This window comes from Mytilus galloprovincialis, chromosome 11, assembly GCF_965363235.1.
Source record: "Mytilus galloprovincialis chromosome 11, xbMytGall1.hap1.1, whole genome shotgun sequence".
Taxonomy (NCBI): Eukaryota; Metazoa; Mollusca; class Bivalvia; order Mytilida; family Mytilidae; genus Mytilus; species Mytilus galloprovincialis.
Genome location: NC_134848.1, coordinates 20,713,612 through 20,741,263, shown reverse-complemented (window position 1 = coordinate 20,741,263; position 27,652 = coordinate 20,713,612). Strand labels below are relative to the sequence as shown.

General features: G+C 31.4%; 1 protein-coding gene across 11 annotated transcripts in view; it reads right to left on the bottom strand.

Moving 5' to 3' along the window:
- The window catches only part of LOC143051848 (atrial natriuretic peptide receptor 1-like), a 375,823-nt gene that overhangs the window by 109,569 nt on the left and 238,602 nt on the right, over positions 1 to 27,652 (bottom strand). Inside the window, exon 1 of one of the 11 annotated variants that reach the window (XM_076224832.1) lies at positions 3,482 to 6,297. The exons of 9 other annotated variants lie outside the window; for them this stretch is intronic. In XM_076224832.1, coding sequence (XP_076080947.1) covers positions 3,482 to 4,160 — 679 coding nt within the window. In that variant the 5' untranslated portion in view covers positions 4,161 to 6,297. Of the gene's footprint in view, positions 1 to 3,481; positions 6,298 to 27,652 lie in introns of those variants that run through there. One more of the 11 variants, XM_076224838.1, reaches the window with a different exon arrangement.

Sequence of the window (27,652 nt, the reverse complement as noted above, 5' to 3'; positions counted from 1 at the left end):
AACTACATAAACAAGACTCTTTCAACACAATAAAACATTCGAGTCAAACTACATAAACAAGAATCTTTCAACACAATAAAACATTCGAGTCAAACTACATAAGACTTTTTCAACACAATAAAACATTCGAGTCAAACTACATAAACAAGACTTTTTCAACACAATAAAACATTCGAGTCAAACTACATAAACAAGAATCTTTCAACACAATAAAACATTCGAGCAATGCAGCATAATCAAGACTCTGTACATAAACTAGACACACTAAAATCACAAAAATACCAAACTCCATAGAAAATTAAAAGCGGAACTTCCCGTGATCAAATGGCAAAATGACACGTGCAAACGAATGGTAAACAACTATGTTTTTCCTATAAATGGTTACAAGAATTAAACCTAAGGCAGTACACATTATCCTACTAACAATTAACAACCAACACTACAGAAAACAACCAAAGACTAACACCAATGAACTATTAACGTTCCAGATATAGGGTAGACGAAACATGTAAGGATCAAACTAGTTATGTACCACACTCAAAATCTGGCAATATATAGCTATGTGTACCATGAGTTTGGTAGAAATACATTTGAAGCTCTATCGACATACATGTTACAGCTATGTTATTCATTACCTAACATTAGTTTACCGATATTAAAATTCCAAAAGTCCATACATTTATAAGATAATGATTGAGACTGTTTGAAGAACAATGCCGCTATTTGTGCACAGTAATTGAATTTTCATTTTGCCTTTTCGGGTAAAATATGTTTCACCCAATTTAAGTATTGCATTAAACGCCAACGTAATTTTTGTGGAAAACTTTCATAAGAAAGGAGTAGTCTGGTTACAAGAGAGAAATTAAAGTATATTAATTCAGAGATGGACTATTATCAGATTGAATTCCTTGAAGCGCATTAAAATTAACATGTCTGAGCATGGCTTTTAACAACGTTTGTTCAATATTCCCTTTTTTTTTAAATTTCACTTTTTTTCTATATTCAAAACTTTTCTCTTTTTGTCTTTTTTTCCTTCCCAATATACCCTTCATATTTTAATATCAACATTTTATATTATATTACCCAAACCAATTCAATTTCTGGAAAAAGAACAGGTTACCGATAATAAAAGAAGAAGACAGAGAAACACTAAAAAAATAAAGAGCACCCAGGTTATTTAAAAGAAAAAGGAACATGAATGACAAAGAACAGGAATTAATATCCTGTAGACACTTTTACTGAAAGGTATTTTAGCAATAAAGAGGATACCCAACCAACTCGGAGGATTAGAATGCAGAAATGTTACCTTATCGACTAGTCTGTTGCATAAACAGATAAAAAGGTACAGAGAAGACAACGAGATATACAAATTCGTTCGTATGTTGAAACCTGCACTCATCCGTCTTTCCTTTATTTATATTCATCATTGGTAAAATTGTACCCGAGAGAAAAAGCGAAGAAACAGACTACAAAAGAAACAAGTCTTCTGAGAACACTAACAAGCCGTACATGACTTAATAACTATAAGTAAATCTAATTTGCTTTGTCTGTTTTTCTTGACAAATATTATATAGATAGTTCAGACTATTATTATGTTGTATGTAGTCATAAACGTCTGTCTTCTGTCTGACAATCAGAAAAAGGAGTTTTGAGATTAATTGACCAAGTATAAAAAATAAACGCCTGCATCGCATGTACAAGGACAGTATATCTTGTGAAATATTAAACGTTTACAATGTTAACAAAGTAACACTATACTATAAATCATTGATATCATAGGATGTGCAAGTGCAGTAGGAGAACACCATCATTTTCAATTGATAATCGAATCGAATTATTACTTAATGTCAACATTATTGAATCATTAAAACAAATGTGTACACATTCAAGAATTATATATATAAAAAACTTTTGAGGATTTTACATATTCCTTTCGTGCTAATTCCCTGAATTCAAAAAAATATACATATTTTTCAGAAGTAATGTCCATCACTCAGGAATTCATTCATTGTTTTTGTCCTTAAGAAATAAATACGACCAATAATAGGAAGATTTACGAAGCGCATCATAATGTCATTACGAAATATTCTCTGCATTGGAAACTGAATCTGTTATTACACAGTGGTCAATAAGAAATTTAACATTTCAACATACTACCTTATCTTTTACTGCAAGACATATATTTTTCAGAGGTGAATATTGAATTCGTCATTTTGGAATAAGACATCGGATTCATACAAAGAGTATAAAGTTTAACGGAAAAAAAACACCAGTTCTCGTATTACAAATAGTGTTCGATATAGTCTAAAATAGCGTGAAAAAGGAATAACATTTATTAATCTTCAATCGTATTACTCGTTAAAGATTGGCAATATGTGTCTGTATGACTGTAGTAAATTCTGAATCTACAGTGAAGGACTAAATTAACAAAAGTTTATGAAGAATATTTACCATGTGTTCTTACTTACTTAAATATTCTTATTTTATTTGATAATTTAGTATTCATTGAATAAATTCCTTAGATTATTGGAATTTTACACTGTTTACATCATAAATAATACAGTTACTTAAAATTCAGTACCAAAAATTGATATAATGCAAAATTATGGTATTTATATAAAGTACAAATAGTTCTGCCTTTGGCTTCGTTGTTTAACATTGCACTTACTAATTTGTTTTTCGAACTGGCTATTCCGTATTCATTTGCATTCTACTTTAATTTAAATAGATGCGAATGAAGACCTGTGGGCTAAGCGTATTCATATGATTATAACAAATGTGTTTACTTTGCAAATCATCAACCAAAAAGGGGGTGAATAATAATTTCTTACCGACAGAATATATGTTTGCAAAATGTATGTAGTCTAAATTTATAATTGGCATTTTACAATCTGACTATGCAACTGTACGTTGAGTGTTCTTCAGACATTTTACTATCTGATTAAATATCACCACAGCAGAGTGTATAATAAGTCAATAAATCTCATTGCGACCCGCGAGTAAAGGGATATAACTCTTTCATCAGTAAACAGTTTTATACCGGTGGTCAAAAGTCTTAATTCGATTGAAAAAAAAACGAATCCGAGTTACAAACCAAAACCGAGGGAAATACATCAACTATAAAAGTAGTAACGCTTTTGAAAAAGGCGGGTTCATTTGTTCTTGTTACTGAGAAGTTTAGACAATAATAAGGAAATTGTTGACCAGTACCGTAACCTAGGTCTTTATCCATAACACGTTTCTATTGTCGTTATCTGTTTTTCATGTGATGTCATTTCACGCTCAATATAACAACTTCCAAACAATAACGCACAATGCAAACTCACGCTCAATATAACAACTCCCAAACAATAACGCACAATACAAACTCGCTAAATGCTACCTTATCTATGAATGGTGACAAGTTCAACCAAACATTTAATCTAAAGTACATTTATACATTTTCAATTATCACATTGCAATAATATAATGAAAATCTTACTTCTGGCGTTCATTGACGCCGTGTAAAGCAGGTCCTCTATATCATAGGTAAGGGGGTACTTCTCATCAAACGCTTTAAAGTAAGGTTCGTATCCAGTCTTCTCCTTGAACATGTGGTAAATCGGCTCCATTGTAAAGAAATTGTCAGTTTTACCCATCTCTACTTTGTGGTTGTCGTTGAATAGTAAACCTATAGTTGACCAATTAAACGTTCTTGTAATTTCCCATAGAAAGTCTGCATTTTTTCCATAAGAACCCTGAATTCTCGTTAATGTCTTATATTCACTCTTATCGTCAAAAGCTTTTACTGGCGCGCCAGCGCTAATCACAGGTATTGACCAGTAAGGTGCAAATCTCGCAACCGGTGCAACTGCATAATCACAGACCGGTCCAATGAATACATTAACCTCCCTTTTAACATAAAGGTCTATAGCCTCCAGTGGCCCGATAGTTTCCGAACAATTAGAGTCTCGGACGTTTTTTATTAGAATATGATTCGGTAAAAGACCACTCCTATTAACATGTTCAAGAGCTAGATCAATTGCAGGTACAACTTTCACTATACTAAATGGAAACTTACTGTTCGAAGGTAATAATATTCCCAATTTCACAGGTTCAAGTGTGAAAATTATAAAAAAATTGCAGACAGTAAGTAAAAGCGTGAAAATATATGTCACCATAATGACTTATAAATATCCTTCAACATTTACAGTGTTGTGTATTGATCAAATTGTCGTAGTATTTATGTGTAACTCTCTCGCAACAATATATCTTCATCGGGTACAAAATTGTCTTTTAATTAGCGCTTTACACAACAGAATTTATAGAATTTCCATATTTAAAATTCATACGTAACAACGAAAAGGATATAGCAATGGTCTATTTGTGCGTTTCTTTCTTTATGTGGTTAAATATTCCAATAATTTCATTACAAGTAAAATTTGAATATCTACACATATCATTCCGATTCTCTTTTCCCGCTAGCATTAGTAGCTATAGATCGCATTTAGTACTATTTATTATGTAGATTTCAACAAAATTAGTGAAGTCAATTAAAAGTGAATATAAAAAGGCGGCTGCTTATAACTTTAATGCCTCTGTGGTCAAACGATCCCCTCCCTATTACAATATTCATAACTTAATTGTTTATTCCAAATTATGTATTCAATAAATCCAATGTGAATGGCACATTTCAAGAATCAATGAAGTCCTATTGAGACACTATTTCAGATAGGTCTTTCACATTAATGTTTCAAGGGATTCGGAAATTTAAAGAGCCAGTGCTCATCTTCGCAATGTAACACTATAACTGATTCCAATACCAGCTTTGTATCCATATGTGACAAAAGCAATAAAAAAATCAGGTCTTTGATTCCTTTGAATAAATAATAGGTGTCAGTTGTTTTAAATGATATACGTGTTTTTAATCACTTGTATATATCTTGTTCAGTAAAGTTCAAGAAAATATATATAAAAAAAAAAACAAATTTTAAAATTTTTTCTGCAAAGTATCTTGATCGTTGTTTAAATCATAACACTTTTCCCAGCAGTATTGAAACTAAATCTGTATTTCTATTTATACATACTAAAATCCTTTAACGCGATTTCTTCTTTTAATTTAGAATTCCATTAGGTATCCTATTTTAAAACACTTTATCTTGTATAGTTTTGCTATTGAATTAACCACTGTATTAATTACAACTGTTTATCTCACTTTTTTTCTTGCATGTTGTTATACAAAAGTATATAAAGTGTACAAATTCACCTGTTGCATGGACATCGATCAGATATATAAATATATATATATATATATACAGTGAAATTAACATGACGAATGTTCAATAACTAATCCGAGTGAAACTGCACACATGTTAAACGTAAAATCTGATGACAGTTTCCAATGTTGTGAATAATTTTCCGTAATAAATTCTTAAGAAAGTTGTTGAAGATGGATTTCAATTAAACACAGATTCACATTTTATTTAGTTTTTTTATGCAGAAAATGTTTCTATTAATGTTCGCTGCACGCAACATTGCAGATGGTGAAAATAGTTTCAGTAATACATTTTCTTGTTAAAAAGAAATGTGCAATATGTTCGCAAATTTGACCTTCATCGTTTATTAATTTGGAATCGTTAATTTAAACGAAAATGTTTTAAATTCTTAAAATAATGTTATTTATAAAAAAAGGTATTTTACTCAAGGTTCTTAAACTGATGAACTTACTAACCGTCAAAGATTTTTCATAACATGGTCAAAACCTAAGTTATAAATTAAGTGATTCCATATTTATCACTACGCGGTCCATGTCTATCAAGTATACATATATCTGATTATCGTCCATTCATACAATTCCAATGTTCAGTTAATCTACGAGTTAATATGTCCAATTCATAAAGTTCATCAAATTATCGTGTTTCAACTTTCGGTACAAATGTCAATAGGATTAATTTCTGACTGTAGGCTTGTAGATATTAGCATTCCCTAAAATTTTTATGATCTCCTTTCCCAAAGTGTCAAGAATTACTCATTGACTGTTTTCTTGCTAACAACTCATAGATATTAGCATTCCCTAAAATTATAAAGGTATCCTTCTCCTCCAAGGTGTCAAGAATCACTATTGTCTATTGATAGTACATAATACTCCGATGTCAAGTGGTTAGCACTTTCTCGAGCACTATCAAGAATGTGTCTGTGAATGGTTGTCAGTATGATTGACCATCGTTAACTGTTTAATTTCCAACAAACAATCACCCAGGAAATAGAAAACTGTGTGTTTTATCAAATGTTACACACGTTTACTTTATTAGTCAATAATACAAATACCTACAACTGCAATATCGTCAACTTCCTGTTATTATTAAACGTAACTCTCCTCGTCAAAGAATAAGTTTTAAATATCGACACCTCGAAGTACAATCATATTTCAATATTCATGTTTTTATCCGTAATCACTTTTTCCAATTGAGTAGTGATTCTGAATACAACATCAGTTAAACGTTTTAGTGATGAATACATTACATCTGACGGTGTTAGATTTTGTAAAATATTTTTTTTTCTATTTTTATGATTGATACGATGCATTTGGAACTAATTGTAAATTACACCTTTTAACGCTAATTTACCATGTGAAACTAACTCGCTGCTGTGTGTCTCTTATGCCCTGTAGACTCGTGATGTATTCTTTCCCATTAGTAAAGCATAGTCTCTTCCTTAAAGTTGTTAGTGACATAGGGGTATAAGAAGAATAGAATTCACATCCCGAAAGTCGCTAATGGCGTAAAATACAGAAATAAACATTGTATAAATGTTCAAATTAGGAGATTTGAACGGGATTGCAACTATTTGCCAAATACAAAATTTATGCAACTCGATGTATGTAAGCATGGTTTTAATAGACGATTCACTAAAAAAAGAAAAACGATAAAGGTTTAACCATTACATTAAAAGTAACTATTTTCAAAATGGTGCGCTCTACTTTAAAAAAAAAATAGCTTTATTGGTAAAATTTCAAAAAAAAAACTAACGTGCTTGTGATGCAATACTACTATTTTTTATTCCAAAAGTGAATAATTATTCCTCACACGGAACACACAGAATTGTTTAACATCAATATAATGGAAATTTTGAGACCTTGTTAATGGAAAAGGTGGCATCAACCATTGATTTAGTGTGTTTTTATTTTGCTCATATTGTCTTTTAGCTTTGGACATTGTTATCATGCGAAAAACACTTCAACGCAAGCTTAAGTGGATATGTCATCTTGACTTACGGACAATTTTCATCTACTAGTACCTTCCAAGGAAAGCTACTGTGATCCACTAAACTTTACTATGGAAATATAGAAGTATTGAATACTAACAACACTGAACTCTTTTTATAAGGCATTGTATGTTAAATTCAAAGAGATGTAAGAAAAGAGATAGCATGTTCAATATAAACGAAGATACCTGAGACTATCAATGTTGCCCATCGATTATAAGATCAAGGTTACAACCCACCAATGGACGGATTTATATGAAGAAGAAAAAACTTACAGAAGCTGAAGTGTATATTCTGACCAATAATGGTAGAACATGCGATTATATCTCGTCTTGTTAATTACAAATATCAAAAGAATATTTCGTTTCCATCTGCCAACTTTGACAATCCCACTCAGGCTGACCAATATTTCTTAATGATTAAGTTGATATATTGAACACAAAAACCTATATTTGTTAACTGATGTTCACATCTCATACATCGATTAAAAAAACCAAACTTAGGTAAAAAAAAAAAAACGAACAAAGACTCATGGAATGACATGAACTTTAAAACTCATTTTTTCATTCGTATTTTCAATGTGAATGAAAGAAATTAAAAGACATGTTCACTTCCAAGACTAGGTACATGTGATTTTCAAAAAGTATTTTCCACTTTTATTTGTACATCCGTTTGAAGTAAATATGTGGGAAATCCTTCTATATAGTATGTTCTAATTTGATTATAAAAATATGCATTAATGCTAGATATACTTTTGACTTGTGAATTTAATTGTTCAATTATTTGTTGAAATAAAGGAAGTTATGTTAAATTTTTTATTTGCTTATTAGATTATTTTTATCACAAATATTAATCTAGTTGTATAGAAACTTTATCTTTATGATATGAATTTTGGTAATGTGTCTATATTAAAAATTTTCAATTATTTATCTTAATTTAATGGAATGAACGTTGATATTAATTAGATTATAGATGATGTAAAACAAGGAACATTTAAGCTTCTGCTAAAATCAAATTCAACTGTGCAATTAAAGTATTAACATTTTAAGAATATCTTGAAATTTTCAAACCATTTGCAAAGGTATATGGATATTAAATGAAAAGAAACTGAATTTTTTGTAGAGTTTTTAAATGAAATAAACGGTAAACATATCTGACATCATCGAATTTCGAATACATAAAACGGCATTGAAATGATTTGAATATTAAAGCAACTTGTATTTGAAAACTTAACAAACAGTATAAATATAGTAATAAAAGTTCCAATATCCGGCAATTCATTATTAACATAAGTAAATGTAAAGTTCGTTACTTGCCTTTCAAAGGAAGGGTGAAGCTATTTTCTTATAATTTAATTTTGGATTTAACGCGGCTTCTGATTGGCTGACGTCGTTTTGTTTATCATACCATAGACACAATTTTGTCAGGTGAACATGCCGTCATGAATGTTTTTTCATCATTTACGCCGGTTTAAATGGAATTTAGAATTAAATTATAAGAAATAACTGTGCACGCGTTATTCAGTGTGCACCACATTTTTTATGTTATTTCTTCATAGACAGAAAAAATATTCCAGTCATTCCTTATAATTTGTCTTTGATTGTTTAACCGATGATTAACACTAAATCTTCCTCGACAGAACCGTCGTCACTCAAGATATTCTTTTATATTTTATTAGAGAAGGAATATCTTCGTTATGTAAACGTTTAGTACGTTGCATAAAACTATAAAGTAAGACTCCACTAAAGTATTGTCTTGTTTTATTCCCATTACGGATAATTGAAACGTGTTTAAAGTTAAATTTATATCTAATGCCAAAACTTACAACACATGCTGAATTCTAGATCAATATTATAGTTGCAATAGTTTTCAAGCTCTAGGAATATAGAAAACATTGACTCATTAAGACTTGTAGTACCAAATGATATGATCATATTAGGAAGTAAATTACGTTGAGCATGTTTTCAGTAACTGCGAGGGTTATTGTATGCGGAATTGTGAGTCGAATCATCGAGATTACAAACGAGCAAGATTTAAAAACCTGATACATATTCAACCACTAAAAGTAAGAATCAAGTGGATTCGGAACCTCGGTTAATTCTTCAGTAAGGATTGTGTTAAATCCTGCTTATTTGTGATTTTATTCCCCACAACCGTTTTGTTTTTGCTAATTCTAGAGTATGATATTTCCCGTTAATTAAGATCAGATTAGTTGACTGGACGACGCGTGTTTCGCCTGTAGACGTTTGTCATCTTATTTTCGTAGAAACAAAGATTCTATACATTATGGTTAATGATATAACGTTCTCACTAATGTGTTTCAAAGATAATAGAATCTTCACTTCCCAAAGGTCGCTTTCGGCCAAAATAAAACATGTTCTATTTTGAACATTGCAAAAAGCTCTCTAATGACTTAAGATATCTGAATAAATAGATCTAATTTTGACTTGGATACATTTCGTTTGAAATCAGAAGATTTAAAAGTAAAACTATTCAAACTAAATACATAAAATCTAAATGTGTTGTATGAAATAATACTTGTTTTACATTGAGTTGAACCAGAACAATGCGAAATTAAAACATACGACAAAACATAAGCCATATTACTAAAAGACTAGAAGGATTTAGGAAGTTTGCACTGGACATGCAGTGATTCAAATAAACCCTTGAAACTGGCAACAATACTCTCTTGAAAAAGAAAGCGTTACAGCATTGACTTGAAAATTGCAATGTTTAAGATTTCTTCAAGTGCGTTATAAGGAGAAGCCTTTCCACTCTAACGTTGACTTAACATATCAGATGCCAAATCATAAGGTATAACATTAAGCTATCTCAAATGCGAATCAGGAATATATGGGGTGTGATGAAAAAAATAGTACCTGAACGATAAGTCTATTATTGTTTATAAAATTGAATTATATTCAAGGAATTATATAAGATGTTTTTTATACAATTCAACGGACTTGTTAAATGGCATTGAAATTAAAACTTTAAGCTTAAAGCTTCAAGGCAGATGCCCAGACTGTATCCACTTAAGATATCGGAATTATTTTTTGTCCATTTCCGATTCTGTCTTATTGGTTACATGTCAGATTTTATTTATTCCTTTTAGTTTTATGCGAACATATTTTTTTTTATCAAATTATGAATAATTTATATTTGGCTCTATCAAGTGCTCGTTGTTCTTAAGTTTCTGTTTTCAGAACATTATGAGAATATGTATCCAATTCATTTTAGTACAATATACAAACTTTAATTATTTGAAGAAATCAATCAATACCGGAAAAACATGCTCACACGTGTATATGTATAGGTTCATTAAACGAATGCCTTGTTTTGGTGTGGGCGTACGCAGTCTTAGTGCAATTGAATGCAGATCACTATCGGGAGACCACCGAGGCGGTATTAGAATTAGGGAAATAATGAACCTAATAAATTTCAAAACATGAACTCTGGGAAAGAGTTAAACCCACATCAAAGGAATGTAAGAATCTTTAGAAAAACTGTTGTTCAACTTAAAGTTTCCGAGTTCATCGTCAGTAGTCTTTAATCGTTATCACCAATATTGAAATATATTAGAAAAATTGTATAATCGGCAAAAATGGTTTAAATAGTGAAAGAAACCCAAGGAACATTTTTCTTTTTATATTTTTCTACAAAATTAAATGTTAATAATTTAAGGTACAAGACAAGTTTGAAAGATACACACCCCTCTCAGCTGGTCATCATTAAAAACGAAAGGAAGAAGCAAATTGATCAATATTCTGATTTTTTGATAAAAGTTGGAAAGTCAAATATGATCATCCGTATTAGTGTATTCTATTGAGGAAACCTTCAGGTGACTGGTACGTGCTGTGAATAGAGGATTATAGCAGTTAAATATTTGAGAAAAATTACACACATTCTGATCATCAATGGAATCAAAATATTCCGAACTAAGGTCAAGTGTCCTGTGTAAACCTATCTGAGGGTCTCAAAGGGGTCTTTATAGCTGTACTGTTCAAGCCAAGTTTGTTTATTCTTTATTTATTTTTGGACCAAACAGTAAATCCTATCCAGACCCCCTTGACTAACTATGATCATGATGACTACATTAGTGATTAAGGAGGCAACGAATATTTATTATTCTCTACTCTTTTTCATTTTGCCCATTGCCCTCATTCTGTTTTAACCTCGCCAAGATCTGTCGACATTGTGAGATGAAAAAGGGTAACAAGAAACGATGTTTTTTTAGTTTCTTCTGAAGAATTTCTAAAATGGAACCTGTTTTACATTACTGTACTTTTCAGTTTCTTTTTCATTTTATTTCTCTATTTAGTAGATCACTTTCACAAATAACAGGGCACTGATCTACCGCTTAGTTGGGAAAGATAACAAAGAAAGAAGCACTAAAATGTTGATGACCTGCATCTTTATCAATGGACACTTTTTAGTATATGTCATCATTGAAAGGAATAACTTTTTAATAGACAATTTTAGTCATGTTTGACATTTTTGAGATCTTATATCTTGGTGATCATTTTTCCCTTTTAAAGTTTTTATTTATCTTTTTTTTTTTTTTTTTTTTAAGATAATATCAAAAAAAGCAAAAAAAAAAAAAAAACCCCAAATAGTATCATTATAGACAAATAATTTAATTTTTGGATGCAATACGTCTTCTGATTGGAATATTTTTTTTACTATCATATCACAGCAGAGATTTTTTTTTATCGTATCACAGCAGATACTGCTCACATAGAAACAAAAACGGGAAAAGAAATAATTTATTCTTTTTCAAAGAACATATGACTCGTTGTTTGAGTAAAGACCAGTGGCGAATATTTCTGTGTACGTCAAGTCGATTCGGGAAGACCTTTTCAAATGAATTATGCAGAATCTATTTATTTTTGGGGGGAGCGTGGGCTATTGCTTTTTTCCAGGACAAATTTTGTGACAAGTCGAAATTTTTTATTCAGGGTCAAAAACATTTTTTTGTCTCCAAAAACTGGAAACAATTTTTTATTCCAAAAAAAATAAAAAAGAGCACCCCCCCCCTTTTTTATGTTTTATATTCTACTACAATAGGTGCCCCGAAAATCAATTGGTTGCTGCCCTATGGGTTCGGGTTAATAAAGTAAAAAAAAATTAAACAAAATAAACATGTAAATTTAAGACAATTTTATTAATAATTATTATAAATATCAATTTTATTCAAAAATAGTTTACTCCTTAAATATAATTTAACACGGTAAAACTAATGTCCTAAATGCCTAATTAATGTACACTTGACCTACTCAAGGCCTACATTGACTATTTAGGTCAATGTAAACACGGCCTTATATATATATATATATATATATATATATATATATATATATATATAAAGTACGTCTGAGTCAGTGACAACTCTACAAAAACATTTGCGAAAGCAAATTTACAGATCTAATATTGTTGGGTTGATGTGTAGACGAGTTGTATATATATATATATATATATATATATATATATATATATATATATATATATACTGTGACATTGGTAAGTTAGTAGATTAGTTTTAACAAAGGAAATTATCCTCTTGACATGAGGATTATTTATTTATTAATTTATAATGTTCATGTTTTCATGTCTTTGAATTGAAGTCTCATTGATGCACAACCTAAATCTCTGTAATAAATAAATGGACTCGTTCAATTCAGACAGTCAGCAAGACTTGAGACGTCTTAGAATCGATTTTGTACAATTTATTTCGGGTACCATTTGTAAATTAACTGACAAACATATGCCTGCATTTGTCATAACTATTTGATGTTTTCAGGGAAATCAGATTACATCTGTTTTTATAAAATCTCAATTATAGAACTGCATGTAAAGGCTACAATTACTACATTACTAACACCTAACCACAGAAACTAAAGAGAAACTGCAAAATTGTTTTTTCTATTCATTGTTTTATATTTGAAACACTTCTTCAGATTTGTTTGATGTATTGAAACTCTCTTCGTTGTAGTGATCGCGTGATCTCGTGATTTGATGTAGATTGGTGAATAAACTCGTCATAGATACCAGGATTGAAATTTTGTATTTACACAAGACCCGCGTTTTGTTTACAAAAAACTCATCAGTGACGCCCGAATCAAACAAAGTTAAAAAGCCCAAATAAAGAACGATGATGAAGAGCATTGAGGGCCAAAAATTCCTAACAGTTTTGCCAAATACAGCTATGATTAAAAAAAATTTGACTTTTCTACACTTTATACAAGTATTCTACATTTTAAACTAAAAGACAAATTGAAAGAGTTGGTATTGCTTTGTTTCATAAAAAAGAATGGCCAATGAAGTATCTTGTCCTAGGAAGGGATAAATCCTACTTTTTAAGGGTTCACTCTGATTCAAACAAAAAATTCTCAGAATCTGACATTATCAAGATGCTTGATTTCTTGATTGACAACATATTTGTTACGTTCGGAGGACGTGTTTTTCAACAGACTACGGCTTCCAATGGGAACGAATTGTGCCCCTCTTTCATGCCGACTTGTTTCTTTATTATTATGAGGCTGACTTCATACAAGAAAGATAAGAAGTTAGCAATATCCTTTAACTCTACTTTCCGCTATATAGATGATGTTCTTTCAATAAATAATTCAAAATTTGGTGACTATGTCGAAAGTATCTATCCCATTGAACTAGAGATAATGGATACAACAGATACAGTTAAGTCGGCCTCATATTTTGACTTTCATCTAGAAATTGACAATGAGGGTCGATTGAAAACAAAACTTTATGACAAAAGAGATGATTTCAGCTTTCCAATTGTAAACTTTCAGTTTCTAAGTAACAACATTCTAACAGCACCTGCATACGTTGTATATATCTCCCAATGGATACGATATTCCCGTGCTTGTATTTCCTATCATAATTTTTTTGATAGAGGGTTGTTGCTCACAAGAAAGCTATTAAATTAAGAGTTCCAAACGGTGAAGTTGAAATCATATCTTCGTAAATTTTACGGACGCCATCACGAGTTGGTTGACTGTTATGGAATAACTGTTTCACAAATGATATCAGATATGTTCCTTACGTCGTAACTACAATCCCCTTCCCTTTCATAAATGTGACCTACTGAATTAGACTATTTAGCGGATGTATTAGAATGAAATTCAAAACAGTGTGGCTGTGGCCATTGATTGACACACTAAAATCATCCATTGACTGTGACAATTTACGTGAACGTTTGTCTGTAACGACCCCTGTTCACGACGTACCTGCGATAGGCATTTAAACTGTGGGGTCACCAAAGGTTTCTTAACGCCTTTAATTATAAAATAATTCGAAAAATTAATCAGGAATAACCTTTATGTTTTGATTTATATAATTGATATAAATCAAAACATCGTGTTATTTCTCATTAATTTTTCGAATCACTTTATTAAGGTGTTGAGAACCTTTGGTGACCCCATAGTTTAAGTGTCTTTAAAAAGTACATAGTGATCAGTGGTCGTTACATACAAACGTTCACCTAAATTGTCCCAGTTAATGGATGAAATAAATGTGTCAATCAATGGCCACAGCCACACTGTTTTGAATTTCATTCTATCTCATAAGCAACACGACAGGCGCCACATGTGTGTGCTTACCCTTTCGGAGCACCTGAGATCACCCCTAGTTTTTGGTGGGGTTCGTGTTGTTTATTCTTTAGTTTTCTATGTTGTGTCATGTGTACTATTGTTTGTCTGTTTGTCCTTTTTACCTATGGCGCTGTCAATTTGTTTTCGATTTATGAGTTTGACTGTCCCTCTGGTATCTTTCTGTCCCTCTTCTATTCCTAAGGTAGAAAAGCCTTACGATTTCAAAAATTCAAAGTTTTGATCAACAGTAAATTTATAATTATGACCATATCAATGGTAATTCATGTCAACACAGAAGTGCTGACTACTTAGCTGGTGATAGCCTTGTGGAATAAAAACTCCACCACCAGAGGCAATGGTTGGAAATAAACTCTTCATAGATACCAGGATTGAGATTTGTATTTACGTCAGATGCGCGTTCTGTCTTCAAAAGACTCATCAGTTAAAATTTCAAAACTGAAAGTCCGCAGGTTAAGGAGTAAAAGTTGTTCTCTGGTGAGGGATTAAGGGAGGAGTATTAGAAGAATAATGAGAAAAGTGAACAGTCGGAACATTTAATAAGGTGAGGAAATAAAGAAAAATATGCAATAAGTATTTGTATTGAAAAATGAAAATTCGCCAAATAATCATTAATATCAAAATGTCGTTACCTAACTTCTCTTAATCATGATTTTCCCCAAATTATCCTGATATTAGTATGATACAACTTTGGAGAAGAAGTACCTTATATATCTTGGTGGTAGCATTATAATGCCAAAGAGTTTATTAGGACATAGCAAGATTCAAAGTTAAATAGGATCATGCAAGTTAACAAAAACAAACTATAAAAGGCATTACTCATTTGCTTTGTGTTTAGTTACCTTAAACTTTTCATAATCTCCAATGAATAATATCATTTTGGTTGACCGCTATTCCATGCGTTAATTTGAAATGTTCCGAAACCAGGCTATCCAAAACCAAAAGCAATTATGTTTTGATATCAGATATCACACCAGGAAACGAGACCGTGTTTAATGGGATCGGCATTGTTGTTTGGAAAGTTCATTCACCGATCGAATCCAACACTAACCAGAAAAGTGTCATTTAAGGAATGACTGTAATATTTTTTCTTTCTATGAAGAAATAGCATAAAAAATGTGGTGCATACTGAATAACTCTCGTATTAATAAATTCAATGTTTGCATTTTGCCATTACATTTTATCAAAAAGTTAAACTACAAAACTACCGAACTTCGAGGTAAATTCAAAACTGAGAGTCTCTAATAAAAAAATAGCTAAATCAAAAGCTCAAACACACTTAACAATTGGATAACAGCTGTCAAATTCCTGACTTGGTAGAGGCATATTACATGTGGAAGAGTACATACAAAGGACACACAATGGGATAACCGAAAGATAAAGGACGCCATCCATAAACCACACATCAGAACATTCGCAGAATACCAAAATTGGATTAACAAAATGCCAACTAAAATCAGGTAAACTGTTATATTTTGCATTTGAAATTTTGATTCACAAATAACATTTAAAAAAACACTAACATATCAAAAATACATGTATTGATTTTACATATATAAAATATAACTGCGAGACGATCATGTTACACTTTTACCAGATGGTCATTGTTTTTTTTTCAAACAGCTTGTGCAACATTAGTAATTACATATTACATATTATGTTGTCTGTATTGTTTACCACATATTATCATTTTATGACTGAAATGTCAAAGTATTTACAATAAAACAACACAATGGAAGACTGGGACAACCAAAATTAGATCCTTGACCTTGAAAGTGCAGTCTATATGAGTACCAACATACTAAAACTAAATAAAATTCACAGACAGATATCAATTGTACGTGTCAGACAAATAACGCGGAAATCAAAAGCGAAAAAAATAAAACAATCGTGCAACAGCGCTGTTTCATGAACGGAAATTTAATATAATTATATACTAATATAAAAATGCGCAAATGAACCATTGTTCAGTTGAATTTTTATACTGTAACCTTAAACTGGAACAAATCCGCAGACTGTCAATTATGGTACTGTCAATCATATTTATTATGACATTGTGCTATAAGAGTGTGATACGACCCTAACACGGCGTCAGCAGACGGTTAGTGTGAACTATATGAGTGCGACACGACCTTTACACGGCGTCAGCACATTGTTAGTGATGATGTCAAACATCGTGTCATACTGTGAAAAAAAAAACAGTTGCTTATACATATAAACTTTAAAAAAAAAACATCATGGAATGTCTGATTAACAAAAATGTTGTTTGGAGCGTACGACAAAAAAAACAATAAAGTTAAACAAAATTCAAACTATAATAGTTATCATTAATACAAAACAAAATGTCATGGTCAGTTGACGCTCAGAAAGGTTTTGCATGATGTTATTGTTTCTAATTTAAATCTAAATAAAAAACAAATAAAACACACAGATGTATCTGCTCGATCCGAAAGCAGGACTACTATAATACCCCTATTTCTTCTTTAAGACACGTTGCATGATTGTTAAGTTGTGTTCGGAAAAAGTAATTAGTTTTCACGGTTATTTACTGGTCTGTTTCTAAGATTAAGGCTAAGTGAATAGACAATAAATAATTCCGGAAATAAGATTTGTTTCGATCCATTAAAAAACTAATTATTACAACTTCCGTTTAGTCTCGTTGGGATCTTGGACTAATTATTTTCTTCAACTCAAACAGCGATTTACGGAAATCATGAAAAATGGTGTAACCTTAAAGAAAACTTTACTATTACAGCTGGAAAAACTAATTATTTATGGACACACTCATGTTGTTTCTTATTCAATGTTTTAACTGAAAGACTTGGTTCCACTATGTGTATCACTGGTACTTGACCACTCCTCTAATTATGTATTTTCACCTACTAGTGGTCCATATACATATAGGTGTATTACTTGACCACTAGTAGGTCAAAATACGTGCAACGAGTACTCTTCTGAAACAAATTCAATTCAGTTTTTTTTTAACGTAAAAGACTTGGTTCTACTAGGATATAATTATTACTCTACCACTCGTAAGTACAACAAGTACTTTTCCGAAACAAACGACATAATAGGAAGATACATCTTATATACATACATTAGTTTTGAAGTAATTAATTACATGCCAGCCTATTTTCATTAATAGGCCTTATAACATTGCATACTATACATGAGATAAAATGTAAATTCGCAAGCCTCACAATTTTAACTCGCTCGTACACATATATTTTAATCAATGGATACCCTCGTATGCTTAAAAAAGTATTATAAAAACAAAACCATAAATAAACATGTTTCAATTGAGCATAATGTTTTATTCTTTCTTTCTTATGTATAAGCTTCCTATCTTAGGAACACTCCTTAATGTTTTATTTGAACAGGAGAAATGCAGTGCAGTAAAGAAAAATCTGAAAACAAATGCACAATTAAAGCATATTTTGAAATTCAAAAGAACATTGCATCTTTTATCCAGACATCAAACCAGAAACATGGACGGTTTCATGCTTACAAGAAGTGGTGCGGCCAGATGATTTTTAACTTCGAGGTTGGATTATGGCATTACTAAATGCATGATATGTACATGGAAAAACCTGTCTATGCAGCATTTATGATTCATTTTTAAAGATCAGCTGTTTTCCATGTAATTCTCTTAAAATATCCGCCATATAATCAACAAAGTAATACTTCAAAAGAACGGCTTCAGTCATCGTCAGATTTTTTAAAAGCAATAAATGTTTGAATGACAAAGAACTAACTACATTGTAATGATAAAAAAACTAACTATGGCGGATATATTCTTGCTTTTATTCTTGACCACGTGTGTTCACATTATGTAGGTTTAAAACCAAACATAATTTAATTTTCTAGGATTTTACGACCACTTTCTCTCTAACATTTGCCATCTCTGTAAACTGATAAAAGGACAAGTTTCCGTCGCCATATAAAAGCATACCACTGTCTTTCATCATATTGATAATTTAATCTGAAAACAGTTCCGGGAGCTTACATCGAAATTTAATGGCATAGAAATGCAGATAGCAATTAATGGTAGAGAAATGTAGAAAACCTCTGATCAAATGGCGTATAAATAATGCATTTTACGTATAACTAAATCGATGTTTACAGAGACATATCGAAGGAATATCTGATCCAATGTCGTAAGCGAGACATTTTTTAACAATAATGCATTTTACGTATAACCAAATCGATGTTTATAGAGACATATCGAAGGAATTTTATCTTTTATTTTGGATTCACGATTTATCAAGATAACATTATGCAAACCGGAAGTTCGGCTTGAAAGCAAGATCGAAATACACTAAAACGTAATCTGCAACAAAGCCCATCTTTTTGAGATAAGTAACGTAACCCGTATGTTACTTTATCGCTAATGACAAAATTAACTAATGATAGTGAGGCATCTTCATATAGACATTATACACGCAGTATTTCTATACCATTGAAAGTACATTGCCCGGAAAAGTATGTACATTGACCTCGAAACACGCGAATTGGTTGATACGAATTAGAAAGACAACAAATGACTGACGCTCTTTGAAATTAGTTTTGCTTTTACGATGACTGCACGTACATGTACACGTTTGTACAAAGGGGGTTGTAAAAACTCCAGGGTTGCACTTAAATGCAATCGAATTTGACTTTCATGTTCTTAATTGTCCTTTCTAATTTAATTGAAATGCATCAAATTACACATTTTATGCGAAGTAAAAATTTCTATTTTGATTTTAACAAAGATCAGTGAAATGGCAAACAAGTTATAAGTTCCTAGAGGAAACAGACAGACCATCGTATGTAGGTAAACCGTATTATAAACCTTTTAAGCTATAGGCAGTATTCGGTTATCATCTTTAAATGTAATTTTCTTCCTACTTTATATTGAATACCTACGTAGAAAGACAAATTGTATTAAAAATATTGATGGTCTGCTCTGGGTCATATACATCGCTAATAATCCGTTTTCATATTAACAGTGTTCTTGCAGTGACTGTACCATACTAACTTTTATTTAAGTCGTTCGGGTGTCGTCTTATTGACGTTTCGAACTGTTCCACTAACAGAGAGTTTCTGTTATTCCTAGTAATATTGTAATGACGTGTAGAATGTGTTGTCGACGCCATTCCGATTGTTTATATCAAAGCCCACCATGTTTTACTTTCGACATAAAGTAGACGGGTTGAGCTCTTGTCAATAGTAACGCGGGTGATTTAGATTGTACCAATAGTACCAAAACAATGTTCTTAACCAGAATAGTGGTTTACTGCCAGGTTTTCTATTGAGATAAACAGATACATTAACACAGACAACTCCATGTATGATACTAACGTATCTATCTTAAGCTTTTAAAAGCATGGTAAGAAATTTCACTTCCCTCTTCTCACAGGGACTCACTAAATTCGTTCCATTAAAGTATAATGTGTCAATTTTAAACAGGTAACGGGATTTTGTACATTTAGAGCAACAAAACTGACACAATAAGTATCACCATTATAAAGAAACTTATCAAGTTGTTGCTTGGTGTCCTGAGCATCCGTGTTGAAGACTGTACCTTGACCTATAATGGTTTACTTTTACATATTGTCACTTGGATTGAGAGTTGTCTCATTGGCACTGATACCACATCCTCTTATATCTAACCCTGACAAAATTGTGGCTTACTGGATGCAATTAGAACATATTCCAATTGATAACACTGATTATCTTTTTTTTTTCTTTAAAACTCGCTTTAATTCGCTCCAGATTAGAATTTTAACGACAAAGTACTCATTAACTGTTCTATTTCAACCATTTAATCATCACGTGATCACAGATTTTAATCCTACGTGTACACGAACCCAGCTTTTGCGTGATATTCATATCTTAACCCAAAAATATTAATTAGTATTTTTTATATAAACACTGAAAAGAGGGAAATTAAAAAGTCTCATAACAAATAAAGATAATTATATTGCAAGAAAGCAAACAAAAATATGCAAACTGGAATTAATTTTTCACCGATAGTGGGTATAATTTCCATCGGGTCCAATAACTAGTAAGATTTTCTCTTTGTTGATGAACGTATTTGTCAAGATTAAAAATCTCTAGTTTTACAAGCTAAAACTCAATAAATCGCTTAGATTAAAAAGAACAAAACATCTCCCCCTTAATAAAAACAAAACAAAAACAAAAATCTAATTATTTCAAAATGAATATTATTTCTTTCCGATGTGTTCCACTACTTTCCTTAATATGTGTTTGAGTTCAAAAACCAACTTATTAGATAACCTGTCTACAAGACGAAACGTAAAACACAATTGTCTTTAACATGGTAATTATATTGTCGACAGGAACATGCTTAATTGTGTGTTATTAACTTGCGACTTGTTTTAATAACATATCACAGTATCCTACGGAAATGGTAACGTCTCCTCACACGGTGTTGGTATTGATTTAAATTCCATTACAGGTTAAATACATGAGCAGAAATTGGTCTTTATCAAATAATTGGTAATGTTTTTATTGCTCGATTTTGTGAAGAACAAAGTAAAGTCGTGATAACGTCCTACACAATAATGTATATTACATAACAGTGGTCGAAACTACATGTATAACCAATTAACCCATATCCCACACGTGGTACCATAATGCACTACGGCTTTCCCTACCAGTTACAAATGGCCGACATGTTACAGCTAATAGTGCTGAAAGTGGCGTTTATACCAAATATCAATTAACCAATTTAGCCATTTAGTCGTTAACTTAATTGTTCAAATTAGGCACAAAATGGCAAATCCATGATAATTTTTTTTTTCAAATTAAGAAAACTTCGTTACAAATAAAACAAGTTAAATGTCAACACACTTAAAGCAGAGTCTACCAACTTTTAAACGTAGAATCAGAGAGTAATGCATAAAAAATGGTATTAATTTAATGCGTCCAAAAATGAAATGAACGAACGGCAAAATAACATTCTCTTTTAGTTTAATAATAAATTGTAAATGGATTTTTAAGAAATGATACAACAAAAAAAAAAAAACACCATGTAACAGTGCAAAAAATACTTTTATTAGTATAAACCCACCAAATATGTTTCTGGTGTTGTTTGTCTAGCTTAATACGTTAGTTAATGTTCTTTCTCCAGTATTTAGTAACGGATCAACTATCGCTTGTGAGAAATTGGAGTTTGTTTCACTCTTACCAAGTGCCATCTGCCGTTCGACAGAAACTCTAGATGTGTGTGGGTCCATGGTTTGCCATTTCAAGGGCGTAAACCCCACATCTTCTTTTATATACATGTAACAGTATTGTAAAAGAATCAGTCTTAGAATTCGTCTACCATGAAGTGTAATGATATGTTTTGATATCGGATCAGCGTCTGTCAGACAAATCTGAAAACTCATTTATTTCTGTCAGTATCTGTCACTATATCCATAGTGAATAAATCAAATATCAATAGTATTAAACCTGGTACATATCACGGTCATGATAAAAGAGAGCTAAGGATTTAACTATCAATAGTATTAAACCTGGTACATATCACGGTCATGATAAAAGAGAGCTAAGGATTAATTACAATAAGCGGTAAGAGCACGCTTGTGCTCCGTGTTAAAATCAAAGCATTATACCCAGAACATATCAGGGTCATGTTACTTTAAGCGGTAAGAGCACGCTTGTACTCGATCTGTATTACAAGCAGTGTAAGTATATAATTGAAAGTTAATTATCCAACTAAAAAACAACAAAGAAGATTGAAATTACGTGATCTAGCGAGAAGATTATACGAATTTTCCATTGTTCCTAATTCATACATATGCAGTTTAAAAAGGTATTCAACTTTCGGAGAAACTCGAAAATGAAAACCTATTCCATCCTACCGTTATGGAAAAATGGCAATTTCTAACCCATGTTATTTCCCGGAACAATAATTGTATAAAAACTATCTGTTTTTACAGGAGATCCAGACATGTTGAATATCAACTGATCTAAGATAAATCTCTTAAAAATGGATTGTATCCAAGAAGTTTTTTTATTTTTTTTATTTTTTCTTTAGTCATTTTATAAGTGATAACATGATAAATATTCAAGAATTAAGATGCGCGTTTCGTCTCATTAGGACTCGCCAGTGGCGCTCGAATCAAATTTAACGGAGTCGCTAAACAACCAAATTGAGGAGCATTCAAAACCTTAAAAAATATATTTTTTTTAGATTAAATACTAGTGGTGATTTTATTTTTTATTTTTTTTTATTTTCATCTAATGCACGTGCACGTTTGATCTTTTCAAAATTTAAAGAAGTTTGCCTGAAGATGCCTTTACTCAAATTTCTAAATAGAATCATTAACTTCAAATCTCACTAAACTCTCCAGTCGTAAGTAATGGAACGCCTACAAAAAATCATTTATCTGGAATAATTAATTCATTACAGGCTACTGATCTTCATTAATTACATCAAATGAAAGAAACGTTATCATTTTTATATCTTATTTGCCTTTTTACATGGTTTTATACGTGTGTTCACTTGTACGAGCATATTACAGCAGAACGTCTCTTGACCACCTGTTCACATGGGTAAATCGTGGAACGTTTCAACTCATGGGTACAAAAAAATGTAAATCAGGGACCGTTTCTAAACATGGGTAAATCAGGGACCGTTTCAAAATTAGATAGTTAAGCAGTATATCCATTTCTCTTACACTTGATAGACATACACATTTGTATCAAAGCTTAATCTTCTCTCAACCATTATTCAAATCCCTGTAAAATTAATGCTGTATATATATATAGGTTAATAAAATTTTGTACACAAGAACGACTTGCTCATTTTATTGACCACACACAGCGATGGTACATATGAAATATTCTTTTATTGGAAATTTGCATAAAACTGCATGTTTGTTGATCTGTTTCAAATGTATAAAAATTAATTCCATACATAACCCAAATCACGCTGTCTATAATAAAATTTTGAAAGCCTTCAATTCTTCAAAGCACTATTATTATATTTTACAAACAACAAACGATTTTTTAACAATAGATATGAATTTTATGAGATTTTGAGATATTAAAATGGCTTTAGCAATACCTTAGACAGGTGTATAGAGAGCCTTCCGATTGATTTTTAAAATGTGTTTTCTTTTGTTGTTAAATGATACCTAAAGAAGTTTTCATTGATAATATTGTTTCAGCGATAAACACATAATATTATATTTTTTACGAACAAAACCAATACGTAATATCGTTATTTTGTTCACTTTGATTTTCTAATTACCAAAGTAGCAATGTAATGAAGGGGGAGGGGTAATTAGGTCTATTCCAGTTGTCTACGTAGCAAAAGAGGAGATTGATATCCGTAGGCATGTTTAAAGTAGACTATTTTAAAAACCGTTTGTTATACCAGCAAGGTACCCTTTAGAAAATAATATAATACGTCAAGTCTACGAAACAGAGCAACCCAGCGAAACAAAACAATATATCGTCATTTTCTTTCTACTTGAGAATAGTAATTTAACTCGTACCTTCTGAACCAGGATATCCAATAAATTGTATAGATAATGTTTTATTTTATGTTTTTGACTCATTTAACCTGTAAAGTATCATAAAATATTTGTAACTGTGGTTTATTCACCGATAGGATCATCCATTAAGTTTTTAAAGAAATATTGTCAAATCTAAGATTTGTTGAAGAATTTATTGCACAACTGTAAGCCGTATTTGAGTGCACCTTGAATAATGTATTTAAGAATAAACAAGCACTGAGATGACTCGTAACATATTCTGGAGGTAAAATGTACATGTACTAAGAAGGCCTGTAACAAATTCTGAAAGTAACATTAGAACAGGTACATTAGCTTAAATAATTGCTTGTTTTATGATTTGCCAAATATCTTGTGGATATACCAATTATCTCCATATGATAAAACAAAAAAATGACAATAGAACGGAATGTATCGATTCTCTACAAGAAACATAATTTAACAGGTATCTCCGAAGTATACACATGCATATTCTGGCACTAGTACCACATAGCAAACACTATGAGTAACATTAACGGTACCAATTTCTCTGCATCAGAAGCAAATTACGACAATTAGTGGTCTCGTCAGTGATGCTGAATGACAAAAAAGGACTAGCAAAGCACGAGTTCGAAGAGCATTTAGGACCAACAATTCCTAAAAGTTTTGCCAAATATAACTACATTAACTGTAAGGTGATCTCTTCCTGAGTTAGAAAAGCCTTATTATTTCAAAAAATCAAAGATTGTTAACACTTATTTATAATTATGACAATATGTAAACACTCTTGTCTTCTATAAACAAAACTTATGATACAGGACTAAAGCCAGCAAATCAAATTAAAGGAGTTATGTTTCATTTAACCACATATGTGAAAAAGCGGGTGCAATATATTCCAACCAACAAGGAAGGAGATAACGGGTACATATCAATGAGACAGCAACCAACAAGGAAGGAGATAACGGGTACATATCAGTGAGACAGCAACCAACAAGGAAGGAGATAACGGGTACATATCAATGAGACAGCAACCAACAAGGAAGGAGATAACGGGTACATATCAATGAGACAGCAACCAACAAGGAAGGAGATAACGGGTACATATCAATGAGACAGCAACCAACAAGGAAGGAGAGAACGGGTACATATCAATGAGACAGCAACCAACAAGGAAGGAGATAACAGCACTTATTATACCACTTCATCCCGGCCCCACCACCATTTATAAAATTGTTGTAAGGCTTCAAGTGCGATTGGATCGATATAAAAATAGTTTTAAAATATCACACAAATAAATTCATTATCATTGTAAATAATTGCAAATGCTTAAAGTATTTCTGTTCGTACATATGTACAAATATTTGTGGTCGTAAAATATTTCCACCCTTAAGCATGTAATTTGTGAAGATGATATGCATATAGCGATAAAGATGAGAAATTGTAACACAACATCTTTTTCATCTATTGATATTTCCTTGATAACAAGAAAAAACATAAACAGAGCTTGAGGCATCATATTAGAATAAAGTGAATTTAGATTAAACCATGTAACGATGTATTCTACGATTCGACAAGATAGACCGTGCAATCTTATTAAGAATGCATGCTTTAAGAGAAGCAAGCACCCGGCTTAAAACATGTTCCTAATGTTAAGTAAAACGATATTTATTACAGCTTTGCAAAATGACTTGTCAATGCGTCTGTTACAAAATGTAGAAACAGTACAGTTGAAAATAATTGTAACTATAACATTGCACGATTTATTTGAACTTGTAGTAAGTCATCAAATTTTTATTCATATGAGTTTCTCTTATCGATAAATTTCATTCACAAGTTTTATTACCATAATAAATGGAGTTTGAATCTAACATCAATGATATTAGTTGACAAAGACTGTGGATGATCGGTAACATATGGTAGATGTCATTATGCAACCAATAGGCTGATCGATCAAATAGTCAACCTAAGCTTAAGGATACATGGATTGTTTCCCTTGAGCTTACTATTATCTATAGGAACGGATGGATTGTTTCCCTTTAACTTACAATTATTGGAACGGATGGATTATCTCCCATTCGTCATATCGGAGCTGTTCATTGAATTTTGATTACATACTGTTTGCCAAATTGCCGACATTACTATTTTTTTGAAAATTTTAACTTCAATGATGCTTCAAATATGAAAAAAAAAATGCTGTTGTAAAATAGGAGTGTGATATCTTTGAAGATTTCACCGACTGTTAGCCAACTTTTGGCTTAAGGATGTTCGCTACTCTAATAAAAAATAACAAGCTTTTTAAAAGACTATAATAAATTGATAGTATATAAATAAAGTAACTAAAAAAGTTTTAAAAAATGAAGGGTCTGTGTTCTCGTTTTCGAGATAGAAGCCATTGAAAATTTGGCGGGAAATAATTCTCTCTAGATTATTCATATATTTAACATTGGCACCTTATTCGTTTCAAAAACTATGAAAAAATAACAAGAATGTTATAAAATTTTGAAATATGGCTTTTTAAACTTTATGTAATAAAATTATGAAAAGAAAAGTAGGGGTTAGTGGGCAATTTTTTTTAATGACAATACATGGATAAAACCAGAGGATTCCGAAAATCTGGCAAAAAATCAAAAAATGGAGGAGCAAACATCCTTAACCTATTTGTCTTGATTGTTGTATTTGCATATCATGGTAAACCCTGAATTCAGTTACATAACGATTCAAAACAGTAAAAGTTTTGTTCTGAAAAGTTAGTTTAACTCGAGACATGAGAGGAACATGGAACGAGTCACGTTTTGCGAGGATTTCTAATAATACCAATTACATGTTTTGTAGACTTCTTCCGTGAAAAGTAGCATGATTGATCTTTTAACGAAGACACTTTACACCAGAAATGTATATGAAGTCTAGCTCAAATATATAAGTTTATGTCTGTCTAGATAAATATGCAATCAAATCAAATATCCTCATCTTCCCAAAACACAGATGTAGTTGCGTTTTGTCTGACTAATGTACATAAATATACTAATGAAAATAAACAAAACAAAATTACTTATAGAATTTCTGCGGGTTCAATCTTATTTAGGGCTTATTAAATGGACGACACAGTTTTATTAAGACCTTCCCTTTGAGTACAGCTAAAGCCTGTATAATAAATATAATGCGGAATCTGATTTGCGATTACAATACTTAGTCGACCAATCAGAAGCGACGAAAGAAGAAGATTAATAACTGCACGAATACAATTATATCTGACAGCGTCGAACGTGTAGTTTTCTA